At 39.8% G+C, this 27,059-nt stretch overlaps 1 protein-coding gene across 1 annotated transcript in view; it reads left to right on the top strand.

The window, feature by feature from the left end:
- The window catches only part of med1 (mediator complex subunit 1), a gene marked incomplete at its 5' end in the record, with an annotated part of 177,798 nt that overhangs the window by 91,758 nt on the left and 58,981 nt on the right, over positions 1-27,059 (top strand). Inside the window, 10 exons of the mRNA XM_056254493.1 lie at positions 11,829-11,961; positions 12,062-12,090; positions 13,064-13,135; positions 13,233-13,307; positions 13,962-14,125; positions 14,242-14,353; positions 21,927-22,051; positions 22,297-22,421; positions 25,891-26,092; positions 26,906-27,001. Of these exons, the coding sequence (XP_056110468.1) occupies positions 11,829-11,961; positions 12,062-12,090; positions 13,064-13,135; positions 13,233-13,307; positions 13,962-14,125; positions 14,242-14,353; positions 21,927-22,051; positions 22,297-22,421; positions 25,891-26,092; positions 26,906-27,001 (1,133 nt within the window). The remainder of the gene's footprint in view (positions 1-11,828; positions 11,962-12,061; positions 12,091-13,063; positions 13,136-13,232; positions 13,308-13,961; positions 14,126-14,241; positions 14,354-21,926; positions 22,052-22,296; positions 22,422-25,890; positions 26,093-26,905; positions 27,002-27,059) is intronic.

Raw genomic sequence — 27,059 nt, 5'->3', positions numbered from 1 at the left:
AACCACAGGCACAGTCAAGCAGACACACAGGATCCCACATACACACACACAAAAGCTATATTCTACTTACAGTGTTACTCACTGTTTTTACAAACAATACATCACTGATACATTTCCCCAACACAGTGAAAAATAACTATATAAAACAGCCTACCCGAGCAGTCCTGTTCACCATGAACAGCGGTAACCGCAGGCTAACGCTTCCCCGAGCAGTCTCCTGTTAAACCTTTAACAAGACGGTAACCGGAAGCTAAACTTTATCTGTGCGCATGCCATTGCCTACCATCTATCAAAGCCCTCTTGATAAGCAAACACAGATCAATAACTGATACCCTATCAGTACACTTGTCATCTATCAAAGCCCTCTTGACAAGTAAACACAAAAACTGATTATCCTTAATCAGTACACTTGTTACCCTTAACAAGCAAACATACAACTGATTACCCTTAACCAGTACACTTCTAACTCCCTTTCTGTTAAATCTTTAACAAAACGGTAACCGGAAGTTAACCTTGATCTGTACGCATGCTATACTTGTATCCGTCCAGGCCCACTTACAAGTAAACACAGATCAACACTGATATCTTATCAGTACTTATAATCCTCTGTGTGCATGCTATCTTATTATCCATCGAGGCCCTCTTAATAAGAAACACAGAAAACTAATAGTAAACTTCATCTGTGTACATGCTATCCCATTATCCTTCAAGGCCCTCTTAATAGGAAACACAGATCCTTGCGTACGTACGTCAAAACCCTGTGCGCATGCTTTTGCCCATTATCCATCAAGGCCCTCTTAATGAGCAAACACAAATCTTTGCGCACGTACGACAAAACCTTTAGCGCAAAATTAGCACCACCAGTGATCATACAATCCACACAGGATTATACGAGCACTAGCAAAGACTACCGGAGCTCCGCCGCGCTATAACACATTTACTCGATATCGTCAACAAAATGCATGCACTTATTTCTAGAATCAAAGATCCCTTTTTTGTCAATTTTTTAGTTCTTTAAATTTGGAGAAGCTTAAAGGGTCTTACCACTCTGGCTCACTGGTGACAACACATACTTTTTCAAAAGCAAAAAACTGCTCACCTCATGTACAGTGGCCACTGTTGTCTGTGAGTCACCAGTGTCGCCTTTCGTGGCTCCCGCAGCTCCTAAGCCAATCCTGCCGACTACGCCATTTGAAGTGGTTTCAATTGTTCTGTAAAATAACTTCGCATAGATCTTTGATGCCAGAAATATTAGACTTTATTAACAAACAAAGCCGAGCATCTCCTGCAGGCGATCACTCCCTCCAGCAGGAGATCCCTTCCTCCTGCAGGCGATCACCCCCTCTCAGTGCCCAGCTTCTCACATATATCCATACATCCTTTTCCAAAGATGGTCATACACTTATAGATATTTTTGGGTGAAGGTCTTGTACCATGTGACTTCTCAGAATAGAATTGACATTCAGGGTCTTTTTACAGAAGGTCTTGCAGCTTTCAAAGTTGCCTAGACAGAGAAATAATTGTGTATTCTTATATGGCTAAATTACTTGTTTTCTGAATAATAAAATCTTCAACAAATGCCACACATATTAATGAGAGATCACGCCTCCTGCATAAAGCTTTCTCAAACAAAACACGTCATTAAAAATGTAAAAGACTTTATTGACTTATCTGAATGAGTAGTCAGGATGATTCTCACATAGTTTTGGAGCAAATATTCTAGGCTATGTGATACAATTTTCAAAAGTCTTGTGAAGAAATAATCAATATGTGTTTTGTGGTCTTATTTCAGCAACTTTCATTTTTATTTTTTTCAATAACCACGCATAAACATTATTCTATTAAAAATACAAACATGTACATACATGTTGCTCAGATCTCATGGTAGCCAAGTTTGTGCTATATAGAGTGAATTTACACCTTTGCCATTAACATGTTTATAAATAACTGAAAAAAGCACAAATGTCAGTGGCGGTCGCGAGGCAATGTCTGAACACTATTAACCTTTTTAGACCCCTATGGATTTAACAGTTGAGGAGATTTAAATTAAAGAAATATATTTCAAAATCAGAAGAACTGTCAAACATGCACTATTCTCATAACTAGATTTAAAGCAACTAGATTTAACTGAAGTCTAAGAACTGTAACTTAGTCTGTCTTTTCTGAGTAGACAAACGTTCATTAGTTAAACCAGATCTTCAAAATTAACTGTCTACAACCTGCACCATTTGAAAATTGAATTTTGAAAACTGAAAAATGTTTGACAAAATGCAATTATGTGAAAATAAAAATAATTTACCATTTCACTTTGGTGAACTAAAATCCATAAATACGCTGACAGAGAATTAGTCCAAGTATTGTATAGGTTATTCAGCAAAAAACTCAAACGATGTCACCTTAGGCTGCCTACTCCTCCATTTCCTCCGGTGACGGGAAGTTTAAGGATCTACGAGCAGTGGATACTGATGCGTTAACATCAAGGCCCTCGAGATATTTTTCAGCGCTCTCCGGAGATTCAAACGAGTATTTCTGACCCTTGTGGGAGACTCTCAGAGATGCTGGGTAGATTAGGAAAGTTTCTGCGCCTTTCTGGTGTAGCTTGAATCTTACGGTCGAAAAAGCCTTTCTCTTTTGTGCTGTCTCGTGACTGTAGTCCGCGTAGAATTCCAGGCGCTCCTCCGGGCAAAGTGGGTTTTGCTTTCCGGGCTCCTTGAAGGATGGCTTGCCTGTCAGGGTAGCGGAGGAGCCAGAATATCAACGATCGTGGTTTTGGTGAGTTGGAACTCGAATACACTCGATGAGCTCTATCGATCTCGATCCGACTTGAGCGCGCCGAAAGGTCGGGATCCATTTAGGTAGCATTTCCTGTAGAAAGCCGACCGGATCATCCCCTTCCATTCCAGTTGGTAGATTAACCAGGCGGACATTGTTGTGACGTGACCGATCTTCTAGGTCATTGCATTTCCGTTGCATCTGTTCAAGCTGAGATAGGCAGAGGTTCGCATCTTTTTTAGTGTTGCGTAAACTGCCTTGAAGATTGTCCACTTTGGTTGTGATCGACGCCACATTTTTACTCAAGGAATCCATTTCCTCTTTCATCGAACGAAGAGCAGCACTGTTTTCATTGATAAAGTCCTTGAATGGATTAAGGGCCGATTGTATTGCCTCTGTCAACATGCGGGAAACCATTTCGCGCATGGCCTCCTGTTGTGCTTCGATTGCATGGCTAACAATTGAGGCTACGTCGTCCTCGAGCGTTTTGAGTCGTTTACACCCCGTTGCCGATTTCTGTGGTGAACTCAATTTCTTACTAGTTGCCATACTGGAAATAAAACTTATACCATTGTGACAAAACGTATTGGTTACCTAACGTAACCTCGGTTCTCTCTATAAGAGGGAACGAGTATTGCATAACCTGCCCTGCTTACGCTACGGAAAGATTCATCTTTTCGAGATATTGAAGCCAAAAAATTATCCTTAATTTTGTATTCATTGTCAACGCAGTGCAGCAACTAGCAGACCTAGAGCAGGCTGTCTAGCGTGCTCATAGGCTGCTCTGCGGGAACTGCAGCAGCCTACCACTGAGCCGGACGTGACGTCACGTCCAATGAAGGGCGCTCGCGCCTTCACAGCGTCATAGCCCGCCAGTATGGGCGTGGCTTAGTGTATATAAGCAGGGCTCGGAGGCTGATTCTTTGGTTTTCATCGACTGAAGCGAAGTCGCTCGTGGTGCGAGCACGGCAGGTTACGCAATACTCGTTCCCTCTTCTAGAGAGAACCGAGGTTACGTTAGGTAACCGATACGTTCTCTTACGAGAGGTTCTCTCGTATTGCGTAAGTTAGCTTACGCTACGGGAATCCTTTGTCAACGCCGTGCGCGCCAAGCATCCACTCATGAGTCCCAGTGTTTTCCGGGGAACCCAGATAAGTGGGAAAATAAGGCGGGCAGCAACGCGGGCCAGCACTTGTACATAAGCACTAATAGGGAATACAGAGCGGCGCCACCGGTCTGTATAAGCATACAGCACATACCCATAAGTGCAGCTCAACCAGAAGAGCTAAGATACGTGAGAGTAGCCTGCGCACGATCATATCTTGGCAGAACGCACATCTCACTTATACTGACAGAAGTTTTGCCTGCAGAGCGGGAACTTCTAGCTTATAAAACCTGACAAAGGTGGACGGGGAAGCCCACCCCGCCGCCACACATATGTCGTGAATAGAAATTCCGCTGGACCATGCCCACGATGAAGCCATGCCTCTAGTGGGAATGAGCCCTGATGCCCAGGGGGGATTGCAGACCTTTTGACGCGTAAGCGGCTGCTAGAGCGTCCACAATCCATCTGGACAGGCTTTGTTTCGAGGCGGCGAGACCCTTGGTGCGCCCACCAAACGAAACGAAAAGCTGCTCCGAGCGCTTGAAAGGGGCGGAGCGCGCAGTGTAAACCCTTAGCGCCCTGACTGGGCAGAGGAGATTAACATTGCTCTCGCTATCGGATGAAGGCAGAACCGATAGAGAAAATGACCTGCGGTCTGAAAGGAGTGCCAATCACTTTAGGAACATAGCCGTATCTAGGTTTGAGGATGAGTCTTTTGGCCCGAACTCAAGACACGCAGCGCTGACGGACAGCGCGTGTAAGTCCCCCACACGTTTAACTGATGACAGAGCAGTCAGAAAAACGGTTTTGAGTGACAGGTACTTTAACTCCACGGAATCTAGTGGTTCAAAGGGAAAAGCTTTCAGGGCCTCGAGGACCAATGAAAGATCCCACATAGGAACCGACGGGGGGGCGTGGAGGGTTCATCCTTCTGGCTCCTCTAAGGAAGCGGATGACCAGCTCGTTTTTTTCCTAGCGACCGGCCATGCGTCGACTCAGCGAACGCCGCAACGGCCGCCACGTAAACTTTAAGCGTGGATGGGGACCTTCCCTTATCCAACAGCTCTTGTAGGAAACTGAGCAGCCGCGAGACCCCACATGTCCGTGGGTCCAGATTTTCGTCGGTGCACCATTTGGAGAACACAGACCATTTAGACGCGTACAGCTTTCTGGTAGAGGGAGCTCTACACTGTGTGATCGTGTTCATCACTCCTTCTGGCAGGGCAACGGGTACCCGTTGATCAACCATACGAACAGAGACCAGCGCTCTGGATGGGGATGCCAGATCGAGCCGGCGAGCTTGAGAGAGGAGATCTGTTCTCACCGGAATCGGCCACGGGGCTGTGTGTGACAGCGTCAGCTCCGGGAACCAAGTCTGATTCTCCTAACGCGGGGCTATAAGGAGCACCGAGTGGCGCGTTTCCCTGATCCTCTTGATTACCTGTGGTAACAGAGAGATCGGAGGGAAGGCATACAGCGGGCGGCTGGGCCAGATTTGGGCAAGCGCGTCCTCGCTCTTTGAAAAAAATCATCGGGCAGCGAGCGTTGTCTTTTGACGCAAATAGGTCGACTTCCGCTTTGCCGAATAGGCGCCATAATTTCTGGACTGTTTGGGGGTGCAGGGACCGTTCCCCTGGGGGAACGTTGTCCCTGGATAATTTGTCTGGGCCGTCGTTCAGGTGGCCTGGCACATGCGCAGCTCTCAGCAAGCGCAGGTGACGCTGAGACCACATGAGGAGGCGCTCTGTCAGATCGCAGAGGTTCCTGGATCTGACACTGCCCTGACTGTTCACGTAGGACACCACTGGCATGTTGTCTGAACGGACTAGAACATATAAGTCCTGTATGAGCGGGAGGAAGCGCTTCAGCGTGTTCTCGACCGCTATCATTTCCAGACAGTTTATGTGAAGGAGCTTCTCCTGGTCTGACCACAGGCCAAAGGCCGGTCTGCCCTCGAAGAGAGCACCCCAACCTGAGTTGGACGCATCTGTCAAGATAACCTTTCGATATGAGACAGCTCCCATCATCACTCCCCGCTGATACAGCACTTAAGTGGTTTATGTCATACTTAACAAATAGAACTTTCTCTGTGATGATTGGTGATTTGTCTTCTTCTTGTGCTTCTCTCTCCTGTGGAGTCCCGCCAGGCTCCATTCTTGGCCCCATTTTGTTTTCATTATACATGCTACCACTAGGGATGCTCCGATCCGATATTTGTATCGGGTATCGGGTCCGATACTGCCATTTTTGCCGGATCGGGTATCGGTCAGACGAGGCCGATCCAAATCCGATATTGTGCGTATAGCCTACTATTCTGTGTTATTGTTAGGCCCCACAAAAGGCACAAAAACATTATAAAGCACCATAAAGTTTTCGTGCACTATATTACAAGTGTTCTTAAGCCATTATAGTATAATGTGAGATAGATATGAACATTTAAGTCATTAAATTCAAGATCACGTAAACTTTTCCCTCCGCTGCGGCTGTCAGTCATTCTCCATTCAGCATTCAAACAGCGCGTCGCCTTCGGTTACGAGTCAGTCAACAATTTTACAACAAGACAAGAGCAATGTGTAACGTTTTACCAGATTTAGTGTTACATTTATTGTCTCTTATTTGTTTTTTCACTAAATGTTCAGATTTTATACAATTATTGTCGACTCGTGATTTTTCTAGACCAGGGTTCCAGACTGCGACCAAATTGGTCGCATATGCGACCATTTTTTGAGAATGTGCGAGTTAAAATGTTATATGGTCGCATTTGTGCGAGTGGACGCTTGAGCAACAGAACGCCGTTGTATCAGCTGCTGCAGTCCGTAACTTATGTTCAAAATGAACGAGTAGGCTACATCATGAATCCATTTTCCAAACCGTGTTTTTGACTTATTCTGAATCACTACGGTACGCCTATAATAAGTGTTTATATTCGGACTATTTTATCCCGGGGTCGTCTCGGCTGCGAAGTAGCCCAATGCCTGCGTGACTCGCCATAGACATTAACGGAGAGAAGTTCCGTCTACAATGTTCTTCCGCAAGACACGTGCAGTTTATTTATTGACGAACGTAGACGTTACGCGCATTGCACACTGATGGTGAAACGCGCCAATTACGAATTCACGAATTAAGGCATATAAAAATGATAAAAATGGTCTCACGAAACACAGAGCCCCTTCCTCCTACGTCTTTTCAGCGGTTATATTTTCCTCTGTCGAGCGATTACTCTCATGATCGCTCGACAGAGGAAAAGGAAATTATTATAAAATGCAGAAGGTAAGGAGTGTGAGATTTCTGCTTTTTGTTACAACTATAAACTTTGATAACGAAAAATCTGTATCAGTTTATTATAATACTCTAATCTTTTCAAATGTAATGCATACATTTGAATGTTTAATGATTTTTAAAAGATAGAAAGATGATAATAGACAGATAGATGGATAGATAGAATATGATTCAAATGTAAATAGATAGATTGTATATAATTCAAATGTAAAATGCTTAAAATTACAGATTAAAATTACTGTCCAAAATCCATGAAAATCCTGAAATTTGGCAATGATAATTAATATATTACAGGTATTTCTGCTGCAACCCAGGAAGCCTTTGCTAGCCTTGGTCCATTAAAACCACTATTCATCAGCATGCATTGATTAATCCCATGGTATGTAGCAAAAAAAAAAAAAAAAGGTGCGACCAAATCATATGCTGGTGCGACCAACTGAGAAAGTTGGTAGCACCAGTGCAACCAGTGGAAAAGTTAGTCTGGAGCCCTGTAGACTAAATTTTACTGCTGAATTATCCACTAATCTAGTTTATAATAGCATTTTTGTCATAGATTATGATCATATATTTTTTTAATTTGTTTTTCTTTATAATGAAGTTGTCTGTATTAAGTAGATTGTGTTTAACACAGAAAAGAGTGCTTATTAGTTCAACACACAAAGAGTTACATAAATTCTACTTGATTTAAAAAAAACTGTGTTGGTATCGGATCGCCATCGGTATCGATCGATACTCTGAATTTTTGGTATCGGATCGGATCGGTTCTGAAAAAAGTGGTATCGGAGCATCCCTAGCTACCACTAGGGTCAACTATAGCCAGGGACAACCTATCTTTTCACTGTTATGCAGATGATCTTCAAATCTATCTGCCATTGAAGCCTGGTGATGTACAAGGTACTTTAGTTGACTGCATCGCGGACATTAAGCAGTGGTTTGCCCAAAATTTTATGCAATTAAATGAGGATAAAACTGAATATATTGTGTTTGGAGAATCTGTGTCTAACGGGTTTGGTCCCTGGTTTTCAACTGCCAGGCAGACGGTAAGGAACTTAGGAGTGATTTTGGATAGTTCCTTTAAATTCAATAAACAGATTGACAATGTTGTTAGGTTGAGCTTTTTTCAACTGCGTCTTCTGGCAAAGGTAAAATCGTTTTTAAACCGTCATGACCTTGAGAAGGCTATTCACGCTCTAATATGCAATGTCCTGTATATTGGTGTCTCCCAGTCCTCTGTTGGCCGTCTCCAACTTGTCCAAAATGCAGCTGCCCGTCTGTTAACGAGCACTAAAAAACGAGATCACATAACTCCGATTCTTTATTCTCTCCATTGGCTCCCGGTACATTTTAGAATTCATTATAAAATTGTATCGTTTGTTTTTAAAGCTCTTAATGGCCTCGCCCCATCTTACATATCAGACATGCTGACCATTTGTAATTATGGTAGGACGTTGAGGTCGTCCAATCAACTCATGTTGGAAGTGCCCAGGTCAAAACTTAAACACTGGAGAGACCGCGCTTTTTCAGTTTCTGGACCTAAGCTCTGGAATAAGCTCCCCAGTGAGATGCGTATTGTTACTGACCTGGGCCTTTTTAAATCAAGACTGAAAACGCATCTTTTTATAGTGGCTTTTAGTACCTAGTAGTGTGGTGGCACGTTTATATTGATTTTATTTTTATCTATTTTTCTTACGTTTCTTTCTTTTATTATTGTACTTGTGTTTTTGGTGTGTTGTTCTAAATTGTTGTTTAATCTGTTGTAAAGCACTTTGGTTCACCTATCGGTCGATGTAAGGTGCTATATAAATAAAGTACATTTACATACCAGTCGGCCGCTAACCAGGGCTGCCAGAGGCCCAAGCTCGGCGAGACGCTCGAGCATTCAGCCAACGTTGAAGCGGGCGCATGCGCAGTAAGCCCAGCTGAAGCTCTGCTGCAGCTGAGGCCGTACAGCCCAGCATCCTCTGGAATGTCTTCAGAGGGATGCTGCTGCCCTTCTGGAAAGACGCGGCTAGATGTCGAACACGGTGTGTCGATAAACTGTGTCGATAAACAAGCCGTCATGGCCACAGAGTCCAGTTCTATTCCTAGAAAGGAAATTGACTGACTGGGTAGTAATGATCTCTTGATCCAGTTGACCGTGAGACCCAAGATTTCCAGGTGACTGAGAAGCATAGTTCTGTGCGATAGCAGTTCTATCTCTGACTGTGCCAAAATCAGCCAGTCGTCCAGATAGTTCATGATTCGCAAACCCGGATTTCTCAAGGGGGCGAGAGCCGTGTCCATGCACTTCGTAAATGTACGGGGTGCTAGAGACGGGCCGAACGGCAGGACGGTGTATTGATATACCTGACCGTTGAAGGCGAATCTCAAGAATGGCCTGTGACGGGGTATTATCTGAATCTGGAAATAGGCATCTTTCAGATCGAGAGAAATAAACCAGTCCCTCGGGCGAATGTGCGCGAGGATTTTCCTGGTTATAAGCATTTTGAACGGTCTTTTCATAAGCACTTTGTTCAAACGTCTCAGATCTAAGATGGGTCTGAGGGCTCCGTCCTTCTAGGGTACAATAAAATAATGGCTGTAAAAGCCCGACTCGCTCAGAGAAGGCGGTACCAATTCAATGGCCCCTTTGCACAGCAGCTTCGCTATTTCTGCGCGGAGCAGATGTGCTACTTCCGCATTCACAGTTGTCGCGGTCCGTGCTTAACAGTGCGGGGGACGGCGAGTGAACTGTAGTGAATAGCCATGCCTTATTGTGCTCAGCACCCATTATGAAACCCCTGGGATGCTTCCCATGCTTTTATATGTGTAGCTAGGGGGCGAATGGTCTCCGGGTTCTGATCGCGCGCTCGGTGCTTGAAGGCAGCAGGGGGGGCGGAGAAGGAGAGAGAGACGCTCGAGGGAGTGTCATTCCAGCGAGCGTTTGCATCAGAAACGACGGCAGTGCGGCTCGTGAGCGGCAGCTGCGCGTCTGAGATGAGGCGGAGAAGGCGAGAGCGAGGCTCGAGGGAGGGAGTCCGGCGAGCGCGTCGCGGTGACCACAGGCTCCGGCGGCCTTTGAGAACGGCGCTTATTTGCGCGGCCCTGCAAAGGGCGGAGTGACAGCTTGAGGGTTGAAACACTTCGAGTCGAGCCCGCAGGGTCGACATCGGAAGCGCTTCGCAGAGCTCACAGCCCCCTGACGAGAGGGCGAGAGCTGCGTGTTCCTGGCCCAGGCAGAGAGCGCAGATAAAAGTGGCGGTCTCCATCACTGAGCGGGGCTCTGCAAGAGCCGCAGTAAGTGCGAGGCATCTTGAAAAAGACGCTCGCTGCTCTTTTAGAGTGAGTTTTGCAAAAGGTAAAAGGATAGGTCGCCGGATAGCGTAGCTCGCACAGATGGCTGAAGGTGGCGAAGACGGCCGGCTTCTTCAGCCGCTGTCCTAAGCTGGCTAGTCGCTTTCCTCGTCGGCGGCGGTGGCTTCTCTCGAGATCCAGCGATGCGAAGAGCTTCGCTGAAGAGATGAAAATCATAGAATCAGCCTCCGAGCCCTGCTTATATACTCTAAAAGCCACGCCCATACTGGCGGGCTATGACGCTGTGAGGGCGCAAGCGCCCTTCATTGGACGTGACGTCACGTCGGGCTCAGTGGTAGGCTGCTGCAGTTCCCGCAGGGCAGCCTTTGAGCACGCTAGACAGTCTGCTCTAGGTCTGCTAGCTGCTGCACTGAGTTGACAATGAATACAAAATTAAGGATAATTTTTTGGCTTCAATATCTCGAAAAGATTAATCTTTCCGTAGCGTAAGCTAACTTACCCAATACGAGAGGACCTCTTGTAAGAGAACAAGAGATTCTTCCTCAGCGTGAAAAAAAAGCTTCAATTAGGAGGTTTTAGTCAGGAGCCTAGTGCTGTGCAGCCATCTTGCAGCGCGCGCCACCGGAAGTCCGACATTACCAATCTGTTAAACTCATTTGAAAAGTTTAAGAAATAGCCTATACACAAAAAGCATTGTTTGAGTTGAGTGTTGTGCATTTTTTCCTTACTACTGTTTTTTATTAGTTTAATAATTTTAATGGAATCAGAACCGGAAAATGTATTACAATACCCAACCCTGCTCCCAATGGATTATTCAGATTGTCACACATTCACACATTATCAAAGATTCCAAGTACAAGGATTTAATGTGGTGAGCAGTTTTTTTTCTGTTTAAAGATTATTTAAAGAGCATATGAAGGATTATTTTCTCTGAATATTTGGGATCATCAGTTGGGTTTGGCATATAGGTTTGATTTGTTGTATTTGTTTTATTTAATATAATAATTAGATTAAAGTTAGTACAAGTTCAAACTCATTCATCTTATCTCTATTGGTTTTGTGACAACACACTGTCCATTTTAGCAGCATAAAGTTGGTTGGATCAAGGATCATCCTGTTGGTTGGATTTTTAACCAAAAGCGGATGTGGATATAGCATGCAAGTGATGGAACAGAGAGTGAGGCTTCGTTTGTCATTGTTTGTGTGATTTTCTGAAAACAAAACAATCCTCAGTACAGGGCTTTTTATGAAATCACAATGCGTAACATCACTAGCATGTTCTGATTTATTTCTTCTTGATTTTACTTGACCTAACTTCACAACTTTGCTAAAAGGTATGTTTGGTCTTTCTTTTGTTCTCGTGCTGTGTGCCTGCAGGTTGGGATCTCACCTGAGCCCATCACGTACTGAGTGCTATATCACCTCAGATATGTTTTACGTTGAGGTGCATTTGGAAAAAGCAGGAAAGCTTGTGGATGTCAAAGTGGCCCACCATGGTGAAAACCCTGTGGTGAGAGGAAGACTTGTGGTTATTGTGAATAGAATAATAAAGCAGTTTGTCTATGCCCTGTGGTCTTACTTTATTGTGATTTTGTCTCATTGTTATGTAGAGTTGTCCTGAGCTGATACAGCATTTACGGTAAGCAAACTATATAAGGAAAATTACATTTTTCAGCAAAATGGAATGTATTTATGCTCATGTACATTGTTTACTTGCTGCTTATTGACTCAAAAATCTCTTTAGTAAATGATTGCACCCAGTCAAACACACTGCACACCAAATCGTATATGCTTAGATGCAAACAGACCAGCCTAACAAAGAGGTTTTGATTATATAGCTATTTATTGTCATTTACTGATGATGGATACTGTAGAATGCTTTGTGTCATTTGACAGCTAAAATGTTATCTGCTCTATTGCATTTCCTTATTTTACTAATGTCTCCAAAGTAAAGGATGCTAATTGAGATTCAGATCTTGTGGTGCAATCTCAAAGAGGCACAAAATATCTTTCTCTGACCTTTTCCTGGTCTGTTCCATGCTGGTGGAACTCAACCAGAGTTGCTACGTCCGTGGCCATTTTCAAGAAACGGCTGAAGACGCATCTTTTTCGGCAACACCTGATCCATTAATACTAACACTTTATCTTCTATTCTATATCTATTAGGCTATCTTTAAAATAAATAAAAGTACATGTACTGTGTTAGATTATACTGGGAAGGGCCATAGCACTTGTCTTGCATATTGTTGTCCTATTGTTAGTTTCACTGCTTCTATTGTTCTCATTTGTAAGTCGCTTTGGATAAAAGTGTCTGCTAAATGAATAAATGTACATGTAGATCTGAGAAATTTCTTGTCACTGAATAAATATTTTGCTTAGAAACAAACCAAACTGCTGTTATTTTGAAAGTGTCCAGAAAGAGTGTGCAACTGTAATGAGACAGACAAAACGGGACCTACATTTATACAACTTGCCATCAAAAAGTCATCTATGAGCCAGTCAAGAATTCAACAAGTTATTTTATACAAGTTACAGCAACTGTAAAGTTGTCACTGTACAAGCACACAAAGCAGTAAATGTATTTACCATAACATTAACCTTTATTTTTACAGAGACAAAAATTTTGATGAGTTTTCCAAACACCTGAAGGGTCTGGTTAACCTGTATAAGCTCCCTGGAGACAAGTGTGTTCTCTTTTTTTTTTTTTTTTAGATCATTAAACACTTGCAGTTCCTGTTTCTATTTGCATTTTAATACTTTTTTTCTCATTTAATTCCACAGCAAACTAAAGACAAAGATGTATTTGGCACTTCAGTCCCTGGAGTTAGACCTCACCAAGATGATGCATATGTTCAGGCACATTTTATTTCCTATTTGTCAAGAAAACTGTTTCCCCAGTATCGTACACTAGCAAAAAAGTAAAATGGACATGGTACAATTGTAATACTATATTGTGATATTATTATATTATTCTTTAAAGTAACTTGCAGTACTATGTTAATACCATGATGCTGCTTTCACTATGCTTCTCAGTGGGGAAGATCACTCCTAGGGGGAGAGTCTTTAGCAAAGATTTGGTCGCCTCTGTAATATGTTTTTAAGATCCTATAAAAACTGTTGGGATTATGGCATGGTTGTGTACCTGTATTTAAAAGGCAAAGCATCTGTACAACTCCTAATTTAATCTCATCATCCCAATTTTCTCCTTTTAGCTTTTGGAGAAGTCGGAACAGAGAGGTTCACTTTTTCTCAACCTGCTTTGTCATTGATCACATCCAAAATAATCTGATCTGTTATTCAGCATTTTTATGCCATTATGACCTGCTTTTGATCAAGTGAATAGAAATTCTAGCAGTCAGTTTCACCATTGGTGTTTGTAAATAGCATAATTTTCAGGCACTGGTTCTGTATCCCTGTCAGTTGACATTCAGTACCATAGTGTACATAAGAAAAATAATCTTTTTTTTTTTTCTTGAAAGGTTATAATTACTGAAGCAATTTATATCATAGGATTGCCACTAATGCCAACACTGTGGAGACCATACTTCATGGTAGTGTGGGTCTGTTGACGGCGAGGAGCGGCGGTCATCTAGTATCTCTACAGTGTTACGTTTCTCCAAATGATATCTTTGAAGAGGGAACAGGAGCCCAACTGAGCTTCACTGATGTCAAAAGTGAGAAAATCATGTTTTAGAAATCATAACAAAATTGTTGAATGTTCATTTAAATGTCAATCTAGTGTTTATTTACTTCAAGGTCATTGATTATTTTCTCCTCTTGTATTCTGCAGTTCCCCGTACTTTAGGTGTGAGTGTGTCAGTGACTGTTGAGGGCACAACATCGGTTTACAAGCTTCCCATTGCTCCGCTTATCACAGGATCCCATCCAGTCGACAACAAAGGGTTAGATCTTTGGGGAATTAAAGTACAACAATGCAATCAACATCAATTCTGGTGTAACTACCATGGTGTAATCTTGTGTAATGCCTTCCATGCAGGGTTCCCACTCTTCTTGTAAGTACTTGAATTTCAGACACATGGATTCAAGGCTGGAAAGTATGCAAAAACAAACATGGGTCCTTTAAAGTGATTGAAATAAACATTAACTAAATTTTGTTAGAGTAGCATTGTGCTATTACAAAAATTGGCCTTTATGCGCTGCCAGAACGAAACGGCACTAGTGATTGGGGGGAAACCCCTGCATGATGAAACGTGCAGCTATTTAACTAGCTCAGTTTTAGGGAAATGCAAATTCAATAATGCTTGGCACAGTATTGAGCTACATAAAAATTGGGTAATCAAGGTTCCAACAAATATTGGCCCAGTTTCACAGACAGGGCTTAGATTAAGCCCGGATTATGCTTTAGTTCAATTAGGACATTTAAGTAGCTTTTATAAACATTACTGGTGTGCATCTTGAGGCAAAACAATGGCACTGATGTATTTTAAGATATGTCAGTGCAAGTTGCTTTCACTTAAAACAGCTCAAACATGCATTTAAAGGGGACATATCATGAAAATCGGACTTTTTCCGTGTTTAAATGGATACTTCACCTCTGGAAAGATGAATGTGTATTTAAAATGGGTCATTTATGTAGAAGAAATGTGAAATTATTTTTGAATTTGGAGCTTTCTAGACTGAGAAAAGCCAGAAAATGTATTTTTGGCTTATGTGGATGAAAGACAACAACTCCCAGAATGCACTTGCTTCGCTGCCCTAGGAGGCCCTGCCTACCGGTAACAGAGCGCAGTAGTTAAACAACAAGTCTAGGCTACTAGTGAGTCTCCATGATGAGTCTGCCCGGGGTTTCGAGATCGCCCAAAATGTCCAGGATTCGGCTTTTGCGTTCTACCGTCGCCATTCATTGTTTACTATGGCGAGCAGGACGAGGCTAGGGCCGCGGGAGAACGGCGCGAGGCCGGTGGCGTGATTACTGATGAGCAACACCTGTGAGACGCACCGGTCTTGTATCTCTCACGGAGGAGCGGGAATTTTCTTAGCAATGTTAAAACGCACATCAACCGATCACTTGTTTAGCGTTCATGTAAACACGACATTCAGATTCACCAATTGGAATGAATTCAGTTAGATTTTAACAAAAGGTGTGCATGTAAACAATGAATGGCGACTGCAGAAAGCAAAGGCTGAATCCAGGATATTTTGTACGATCTCGACGGCCGGACATGTCCGGGAAAAAGAGGATGGTAACCCCTACTACTCAGCTTTCTCCACAGAACAAGAGCCTGCTAGCTTAGCTTCCAAAAAAAGATGGCTGACACAGTGTACATTCTGTGAGTGAGATCCCACCCTCTATGGGCGGGTTGAAAACATGCGGAACAGCCCCTACTACTGGCTGTAGTCTTTAGCCTCTGGCCAAAAAATCGGAGGATTTTTTTCCAGACAAAAAATACATAAATCTCTCGTCTCAGGGGGATATGAGGGTGGAAAGCACGGTAATTTGAAAATACTACAGGTTTTCTACTAATACAAAGCTTAATGCTAAATACTGAAGTATCCCTTTAAGTGCTGCATCTACCAACCAGGAAAAAGTGACAACCCAGTAGCTTTGTTTAGGTAAGCCTTTTTCTGCAAGCATGTTCAAAAAATAAGCCGATCAGATTTCGCTCCCCTTCTGATGTAGGAAGGGTATCTTATTATAATATTACCGCCCCTTAATCTGCACGTTTCCACCCATGGCGCAAGTAACCAGTTCTAACGCAACGGCAAAAGTTCGAGAAAAGCATGCAATCTCTTGCTCAGGCTTCATCCTTGTGGTATTTTGCGGGGAGCAGCATCTCATTTGCATTTAAAGGGACACACACAAAAATGCCGCGTTTTTGTTCACACCCAAAAAGGGGCAAATTTGACAAGCTATAATAAATGATCTCGGGGGTATTTTTAGCTGAAATTTCACAGACACATTCTGGGGACACATAGACTTATATGACATCTTGTGACAAGGGGCATAATATGTCACCTTTAAGTCTAGGACTAGCTTAAGCCTTTTCTGTGAAACAGGGCAAATGGTTAATGTAGTAGTGTTTATAAGCACAGGCAGCGTTGCTTTGTTTACAGAGGTAACCGGAGAAACCAATATATTTCTGCTGTTCCATAAGTGCCTTCTACTGTCAGAGATTGAAATTGCATTTTCATTCATGGTGTTTTCTGCCTTGTTCAGACCAATGCGAAGATCGACCCATATAGCTGTTGATTAATATTGAAGTTGTTTATATTGTGGTTTTTAAAGTCATTTTATTGTTTAGGATGTTATCAGAATGTAAGGCCCTCCCAATCGGATTCATCAACAGTTTCCAATGGAGCAGGTGAAGGTTTCTGCGCGTTCTGTCTTTTCAGTGTGGCAAAGTAGTTTGATTCTTTAAATACTCAGACCAAGACAAAACAATCTCCCAAAGTGAAACAATTGGAATTTGCATTAATCAAGGTCCTAGATCTGGGTAGTTTGCACCTTATGAGGTCAGAAGACAATTTCCATGAAAGACCTTGGCAGAGGATCCACCCTCCACAGAAAACAAAATATCTCTAAACTCTTTAAACCTTTATTACCTTTTGGTTTACTTCTTTGGGAATGAGACCTTCAAATGATACCAAACATGTATAGTGTTGTATGATAATTGTTCACATTAAACCATAGGTTTTTGGGTGAATATCAGATGGTTTCAGCATGTGGAGAGAAGAGATGGGGGAAGAGAGGGTGAAAGGAAAGAAATGTAAATTAAGACAATACTGAGGTGACTCAGTGTGATTGCATCTGGGGTGGGGATGCTAATTTTGCAAGAGAGAGTTCAAATGTTAATTTCCTTGTTTTTTTTTCAGAGAGTAGCTCTCTCATGGTCCAGACAGTCTGGCAGTCTTACAATAAACACGGATCTCCCCAATATAGTATTCATTTTATTTGTGTAGGTCTTAAAAGCCTTAAATTAGATTTTTAAAAACCCTGCATATACCCTGTACAGGTGATTAACAAATAATTTGTAATCTAAAAAAAAATATTAAAAAAATGTGACCAATACTTAATTGTTTTTCTTACAAACAGTTACCAGAATTAACACTTAATTCAGTGTGGAGGACATAACTGATAACAAATATAAAACGGATATGCACAAGAGAAACAGATACACATACATAAAGAATAATAATAAAAGAGAAAAAAAATAGAACTATATACATAATGTCAGAGATAGATGATTTACAGGCAAAAAGTGTCTATTGAAATAAAGATAATTAAGGTGTATTAAAATAAAAGGAAAACAGATAAAACAAAAAAGAGGACCTGCAGTCCCATTTGCTTTTATCTACATCCTGGTATACTCTCCTGTCCTATACCTTTAGATCACTTAAGTTTTAAGAATAGAAATCAAGCTGTCATGAGTTTGATTCCAGTGCATAATAGTTGTAATCTTTGCTCTATTAATTAAGGCAGTGGGTTTTTTAAATATTTGTATATATCTAACAATTACCTTATTTATATAATTTAATGGCAAATTTCATGTATATTTAAATATTTTAATCAAGTAATGATTCATAAAAAAGGAAATCAAAAACCAGTGTGAAAATAATGTTAACCCTCTGGGGTCTAAGGTGTTTTGGGGGTCCTTGAGATATTTTGACATGCCCTGTCCTTGAGATATTTTGATATGCCCTGACATTTGTGCTTTTTTCAGTTGCTTATAAACATATTAATGGCAAAGGTGTCATTACACTCTATTTAGCACAAACAGGGCTACCATAATATGTGAGCAACATTTATGTACATGTTTGTATTTTTGAGAGAATAATGTTTATGCATGGTTATTGAAAAAAAATAAAAATTAAAGTTTCTGAAATAAGGCCACAAAACACATACTTAATGTGTCCATAAGACTTTTGACTAATGGTTGTTGTCACCTAGAGTTTTTACTTCAAAATTATCTGAAAATCATCCTGCCTAATCATTCACACAAAACAATATATTGATTTAAATTTTGTGAGGCACTTTTTGTGTAGAAAGGCACTATGCGTGGGGGCATGAATGATCATGAATAATGATGTGATTCACACCTGAGAAGACAACGACCTGCATATGCTTAATGAGCTGCTTAATGAGCCTTTCAGTCAGGTATGTCACTGAGAGGGTACCACAAGAAAGAATGCGAGGACAAAAGAGATATATATAATCCAAATATAAATGAAAGTTAAAAGCACATTTTTAGTACATAGTACAAATAGGCTATAGGGGCCATTCTACAGAATTTGTTCAAACTTAGAGTTGGAAATATCTTGATTTTTCTTTTTTTTTTCACAAATTTTGTATGTATGCAAATTGTATAATATTCGAGGAAAACATTTCTAGTAATTGTGCAGTTAATTCTCATACTGTATTTTCAGAAGGTTTTGGAATATATCCTCTCCCCAAATGTGTCACTAATAAAAAAAACAATAATAAATAATTTAATGAGAAGGCTTATATTGACCTATTAAGAATTTGTTTACATCTACCTTGTAAATATATTTTTTGCTATTTTATTAAAAAGTTTTCACATGTAAATCAACAACAATTAAAATTTTAACAATATTTCAGGTGTAATCTTTCTTTTTTTAAAGTATACATTTTATCATACGTATTTTAAAAATGAATGGATTCATTAGTTTGAATATAGCCTACATTGGAACAAACACTATAATAACATCTTAGTTGATGACTTTATTTTTGACAAAACATACTATATATTAAACATAGAGCAGAAATTGGCGAACAAACGCTTATTTGATGTGGCAGTAGTCTATTTTACAGTAAAAACTTTATAATAAATCCAAAACTAGTCAACGAAATGTTGTCTTTCATATTTTGTATGTAACATTTCGTTTTTATGATATATTAGGGCATATAAATGTTAATTTGCAGTTTAATACGTTGCTTACAAAGACATTTTATTTCAACGTATTTCAGTCGATTTTTACTCATCAGTAGCCTATAGCAATATAGTTTGGTAAAAGCTAAACTAGTAGATGTGTTCATGTAAAAATAACATGTTTACTAATGTAAGTGCCTGTAAACAACATTTTATTTGTGCCGTTCATTCATTCACACCCAGAAATGCGATTCAAATTCAAACAGTCTTTTTGCGGTTTACAAACACTATTCCATATCGCGATTAGAACAAAGCACTTAAGAATAAAGAACTTACTATTCACAATCCTCAGCTGGATCCGTTGCTCCTCGAAGTGGAACTAAACCAGCACTTCTGAGGTAAATTTCCCAGGATTATTATTACGATGATATTATTCCTCACAGCATCGCAAGACGTAAAGTACATTAATCTGATTAAACTTGGTGTGTTTCATCGACCTGATGTGGGCATTCACAGGTTTGCATGGATTACCTTAGATCATTTGCGTTTGAATAGTGCCGCACTCTCCGTGGGCGTGTTCACATTAGCAGATAATGAGCTGCGAGAACGATAATGAGAACGACTGACATCTCTCTCTTTTCATACAGATTACATAAACAGAGAATATTTGTTTTCGTTTTGAATTAGCTCATTTAATAGTAGACACTTAAATGATTATAAAGATATATTGCTCATGCCTGGGTGAATAGTATTCGCTGAGTTTTGTTTAAGCTTAGAGATATGCTCCAGAAAAAAAGTTCACGGAGACGGAGAGGCAGAAAGCACAGCCTGTTTATTTTCTTTATTTTACAAAAGCACATTTTGTTTCGATTGTAAGTGGACACATAAAAAAGTAGACATTTTACAGTTTATTTTTTCATATTTCTTAAGTATAGTATGACCATAAATGACGGAGTATTTGAAGTCTATTTTGCTGCTATGTGAAAAAAATCGAGCAAAACTCGCCGGCGCGTTTGCCGACCCCACAGGGTTAAAGGGGTGGTTGATTATGATTTCACTTTTCGAACTTGAGTTAGTGTGTAATTGTCATGAACAACCAGAGACAGATAGAACCATATGCAGCGTAGGTTTATTAACAGAATGGTCAGACAGGCAATGGTCACAGACAGCAGACACAGCATAGGAGACAAGGCAATACTCAGGATCAGAAACCAGGCGAGATGACAGAGGCAGGCGGCAGACGAGACGGAATCCGGGAAACAGGCAATGGGTCAAATACACAGACAGGAACAGACTAGACTAGGATAACAGACTTGGAAAACTAGGAAACGCTCGGAGATGTACACAACAGTGAAACAAGACTTAGCAATGAGTGATAGTGAGAGTGGGGTATAAATGAGTGTGGAGCTGCGTGAGGAACTAGATGCAGGTGTGAGAGTGATCAGTGGAAACAGGTGTGTGCGAAATCAGTTCAGGGTGTGTGCGTGATCAGTCCCAGGGAAGGCAGTGCAGGGGTGGAGCGCCCTCTAGTGACACTCGAGGGCAATCCAGCCGAACATCGTCACAGTAATGTTGCTGTTTGAGCATAAACAACATCTGCAAAGTTACGATGCTCAAAGTTCAAAGCAAAGGGAGATATTTTCTTTTAAAGAAATTGTTTTTTAAGGACTACAACAAACGGCTGGTAGGGACTACACAACATTCCTCCCGGGTTAGTGACATCACCAACCCTAAGATTTACATAAACCACGCCCACGGAACTCGATTTATAGATTATCAAGACAGAATATGCTAATCAATGACGAGAAGATAACTACACATAAGCTACATAAACTCATCAACTAACCATTCAGAAATGTTGTCTACATGTTGTCACTTCTTGAGTCTCTCCATCTTTGTGACTCCGGTTTAAACATAAAAGGCTTTTTTGAAACTTTCAGTGCATGTCTGTGTGAGGTAATAGAAGCTGCTAAGAACGAGCTGTTGAAGCTCCGCCCTCTGTGCTGGGAGCAGCAGCTCATTTGCATTTAAAGGGACAGATTTATTTTACATCTTGTGAAAAGTGCAATATACCACCCCTTTAACAGCAGGAATAAGAAAGCTGCAAACTGCATCTCTCGTTCACTCTACCAGCCTTCTCTCCTCAATGGATTTAAAAAGTCATATGCACCTTAAATTTGATTTTAGTTGTCAGTTTATGCCTTAACATTACTGCAGTAATGATAGACACAGTCCAGGCTGGCAGTATACTGTCCAGGTTGGCAGTAACATCTTTATTGTCTTTATTGTGCTTGATAGAAAACAAAAGGTACTTTAAAAAGTCCTTGAATCTGATGTTCATGAAAGAGTGGGTACCTTGTCCATGGAACGTAGAATTTTGAGCCAATGTGGCTTGTGCCATAAGTATTCTGAACTCATATGATAGCTTTGTTTGCAAAATGTTTAAATAGAAGTAATTTAAAACAGGATTTTACTGCTGTAAAACGTATTGATTTATAATAATTATTTATTGTTAAGTATTTATCCAAATCTTTATTCTGTCAAGATATTTGAAAATCTATATAATGTGATGTTTTGGAGTCATGTCAGATAGTTAGTTATTTAATTACTGTTTTTTTTTTCCTAGGACTCCATCATTTTCTTCCGTAACAAACTCAAACTGTGTAGATTTACCAGCGTGTTTCTTCCTGAAGATGAATTGCTTGATGCCATTCTCTGCATTATATATTAAAAAAATGGGCAGTTCTACAGGTATGAATATAATATCGTCTGGATGATTAGCTGTATAATTGATTCAAAAGTTAGTTGTTTTGAAACAAAACATGGATGACTGTTATTGACTTCTACATTAATGTAGTTATTATGCTTCTGACATTAACTGGTCAATCACATTTTTTGATTAAAATAAGAGTTAATAATATGAGAATTGCTCGTGTTTCTGTAAGACTGCTGCATGAACATAGCTCTACTTTACAATTCTTTTAAACTCTTTTTAGGCATCCCTGTTTTTGAGACTGCGCCCACCTTGTCCCCACTATATGATCTCATCATTAAGAGCCAACTGCATGAGGATGGAGGGGCCAGTCCTCCTGCTTTGGCCCAAACAATGCGTTTTTATGCAGTGAGTATTAGACACCAGAGTATTAGGGGTTTTGGTTTGTAAAGTTATTGTTTGTTAATTCATATTAGGTCACTTTATATCTAGCGTTGTCTATATTTACACAATATACTGTATTTAGACCTGGGGTCGTATGTATTAAGCCGCTTGGAGTAAAATTTTAGCCTTAAGTGTGTCAAAATTCTAAGAATGATGTAACTTTACTCTTATTCCTAGTCTAGAATAATTCTTGAATTCTTTATTGAAGTAATTCTTGATTCATAAAGTTTACTAGGGTCAAGAAGACTATAGGTCTCATCTCCTAAATTATTTAAAGGGGACCTATTATGCAAATTTCACTTTTATATTGTTTTTTAACATATTTATTTGTCTGCAGTCAGTGTGTGTACACAACCACCATATTGTAGTAAAAATCCATCCACTCCGTTTATTTTTTTCCATAAATTTTAAACTGTGTCTTAAATTGAGCCGTTCAGGAATGTGCTCCAATGTAGAGGTCTACACGGGCTTTAAACTGAAGCCCGAACCCGGCCTGTACCTGAGATCGTTTGATCCGACCCGAACCCGACTGGTACTAAGACAGAACCCAATCTGAAATCCGTCACTGTAGAAATATAGGCTACCTTTATTCTTGCTACCATAAGCCAAGCCAGGTTTGTAAGACCTACACTGCACGTAACCGCTGAACTGTTTATTGGTTGGAATGACAAGATCATATCGTGAAAGGTTAAAAACATTTAAATAGACAAATAAAGTGGTAGAATATGTGTATGATTAATTAGAGATGGCAACGAAGCTATTTGACTTGCTATCGTGCTTCATTTCATTCATATAGTTTACTTGGCACTCATTTATTCATCATATTGTACAATTTTTTAAACATTTAAATACACATATCAAATAGTAGAAAATCTGTATGTAGTAGTGATTTAGTTGATCGCAGACTACCTTTGACAAAGCTGATTTCTCAGATATGCGAGAGAAACTATTTGATTTACGAACGCGCTGCGCTCATTTAATTTTAAGTTTTCAGTCATTCGTGTATCATATTAGTCTATCATATAGCCTCTATATAGGTTTAAAACACTTAAATATACATATCAAATAGTAGAAAATGTTTATGATGCAGTGTTTTATTGATAGTATAGACTAACAAAGCTCTTGACAAAGCTCTGATTTTATTTTACTTATAAAATTAAGTTGTATGAAATCAATGTCACATTTTCAGTAGTGATGGTATTCAGTAAACAGCTCTCGTCATGTGAGATTGCTTAACTATCTTATGTTAAAAATATAAAAACTCCATATTTGTAATTTTTATTGGCAGTACAGGTGAAACTCGAAAAATTAGAATATCGTGAAAAAGTTAATTTTAGTAATTCAACTGAAAAGGTGAAACTAATATATTATATATACTATATAATAGATTATAAAAGGTTTTCATAGCTGTAAGCCATAATCATCAAAATTATAACAAATAAAGGCTTGAAATATCTCACTTTGCATGTAATGAGTCTATATAATATATTAGTTTCACCTTTTAAGTTGAATTACTGAAATAAATACATTTTGTACGATATTCACGATATTTTTTCACCTGTATGTTGTTAACTGAGTTTCTTTTTTTTGTGTGCTGCGCTCATTTGTTTACATTTCTCCTCAAGAGGCTGCACGAGCCTCAGCAGCGCAACCTTGTTACCACCAGAGGCCCGTTTTTATTTCGGTTCCCATGTTAACAGGTTAGAGCAGGTGTGCCCAACCCTGCTCCTGCCGATCGACTGTCCTGCACAGTTCATCTCCAACCCTAATCAAACACACCTGAAGCAACCAATTAAGGTCTTCAGGATCTGAAGCAACCAATTAAGGTCTTCAGGCTCACTTGAAAATTAAAGGCAGGTGTGTTTAATTAGGGTTGGAGATAAACTGTGCAGGACAGTCGATCGGCAGGAGCAGGGTTGGGCACCCCTGGGTTAGAGTGTTCTTCAACCCTGCTCCTGAAGGACCCCCAACACTGCACATTTTCTTTGTCTCCCTATTCAAACACACCTGATTCAACTCATCAGCTCATTAACCCATGTGATAATGAGCTGATGAGATTAATCAGGTGTGTTTGATCAGGGAGATTTCATTCAGTTACTCATAGCGCCACCTACTGGCAACAGGAAGTGACATGTTTAACACTGTAATGCAGTACTAGCCACAAACTAAAATATGCCACCGTGTGCTAAACATGCTAGAAACATATACTAAACATGCTAGCAACACTTAGCTAAGTGATAAAGCATGCTATTATCACCATAATAAAGGAATTTTTTTTTACAATTTTGCACAATGCAAAGCAGTTAATTTTTTTTTTATTAAAATAAATGTTTTATTGTCTTAATTAAATTATTTTATTATAATTACTTAAAATTATTGGTGTCATGGTGCCGTGGCTACCCTTCCTTTCTTACTATTGGCTGATTCAGAGGTTGAGGGCGGACATTTTTGGGTTGACATCATTTCAGTCCTTAGTTCACAACACTTAGTTCGTGCCACCTCAGTTAGCACTTGAGTCAGTCCTAGACTAAATAAAAAGTTGCTTTTAGCTTTTCTATATATACTTTTCTTTTAAATTCTCTACAAAAAACGTGGCTCGAGTATTTTTCCAATTGTTTTCAATGGGAGCACCACGTTTTTAATAATAATAATAATACGTTTTATTTATATAGCGCCTTTCAAGAACCCAAGGACACTTTACATAATATTGACAGTTACAAATATACAATCAGGATAATAACATGAGCAGGCAGACAGACAGTGATCATATTATGTACAAAAGATAGTACAATAGTAAGGCATGCATGTATCTGAAATTTAAAGTATACAATTAGTTAACATAGCGTAGTGTAAATAAATGAGTCTTGAGATCAGTTCTTAAAAACGCCAGGAGCGTAACAAGGCGCTAAAAATCTATTTCACTCTGAGTGCTCTGCGTTTTTTATCGTTTGCCGAGGTTTAAGAATGTTCAACTTTGGGTAAAACGCAGCACTCATCACTGTCACTTTTTACCCAGCTGTCCAATCACAGTGGAGGAGGAGCGGGACAAATACCACACCGACCAACCGTCACATTCTGCTTGTCAACATATTGACAACAAGCATAATAACAGAACTAAATTATTTAAAACAAGAGCCAGAGCAAATATTTTGCATTCTATCGACATTTTATATACAAAAAACACAGAAACAAACTGTGTGCAATTAGATACTACTAACACTTCCATGGATATTCCTTATCATAGCAAGCAAAACGTCTCAACTGAAAAAAATATTTTGTGTTGTATTTTGAACACAATCTGTCCCTGTTATGACAGGACATAACAGGGTAAAAAGTATATCCCTGTATAGTATAAAGTATATAACGTATAAAGTATATCATTATTATGATTTTCATCTGATTCTCTAAATGGTTTGTCTTTCTATCCAACTAGTCTTTACCAGGCCAGCAGCATTGTTATTTCCTAAATGGTGATGCCCCAGTACAGGATGGGAGGTGTCTTCAAGGAGCTTTGGTTTCCAAGATTCCCTTCAGACATCCTGCTCAGGTGCCTGCTCTCCTCGACATTATAAGACACCAGGCCGCTTACAACACGCTTATTGGCAGCTGCGTCAAAAAGACCTACATTAAGGAAGGTGGGTGTGTTGTTTTTCGTAATAATTATGGCTGCAGGAGTTAGTAGATTAGTAATAATATTTTTTATTGAGGTGGACAAAGTAATATATAATTAATGTTAAATAATGTCCGCTCTCATGAGATGAAGACAATTTGAAAATGAACTCATAGCAGTTTTATTCTACATGACTACACGGTGGCTGCTATTTTAAGATCACATTACAAGCTGACTACTCACTTTATATAGAACACTATATATATATATATATATATATATATATATATATATATATATATATATAATGTCTTTCTGGAGGTAGTAATGTGCTTTTAACAGGTCAGATCACATGCATTGCTGTTTTTCAATCTATATGTGAAGGTGATGTAATACAATGAATACATGTTTTTATTATCTCTTCATGTGCATTATGTACATCATGCAAGTATTGTATATTAGGAAATGCCTGCCCAAGTCCAAATTTGTCATTTTAATTTGCTTTGGTGAGAGTTTGTCCTAAACACTGCTAAAATGAGATCTGAAATCAACTATTGTAATAATAAGTTAATTATATATTCTGCTCATAAATGCAGAGTTTTGCAAATAATGGTAGCACTTTATTTTACAGTCCTGTTCCCCATGTACATACTATGTACTTATTATAGTAATTACAATAGCTGGGTAATAACTAGGTACTAACCCTGAACTTACCCCTAAACGTAACCTTAACCCTAAACGTAACCTTATTTTACCCAGTACTTTCTTAGTCAAATATATCGTAAGTGCATGTACTGTAAAATAAAGTGCAACCCAAATAATTTCTTGTTTTTAACAGACACTCCTGGACTGCTGCAGTTTGAAGTGTGTCCACTAACAGACTCAAGTTTTAGTGTGTCCTTTCAACACCCTGTAAATGAATCACTTGTATGTGGTAAGGAAAAATGTTTACCTCTCACAATTTAAATTTAAGTTATCAGTGTTGCCTCTTC

This window comes from Rhinichthys klamathensis, unplaced genomic scaffold (genome assembly GCF_029890125.1).
Source record: "Rhinichthys klamathensis goyatoka isolate OS25496 unplaced genomic scaffold, OSU_Roscu_1.1 h1tg000001l_1, whole genome shotgun sequence".
Classification (NCBI taxonomy): domain Eukaryota; kingdom Metazoa; phylum Chordata; class Actinopteri; order Cypriniformes; family Leuciscidae; genus Rhinichthys; species Rhinichthys klamathensis.
The sequence above is the reverse complement of the archived record's forward strand: the minus strand, read 5'-3'. Positions and strand labels throughout refer to the sequence as shown.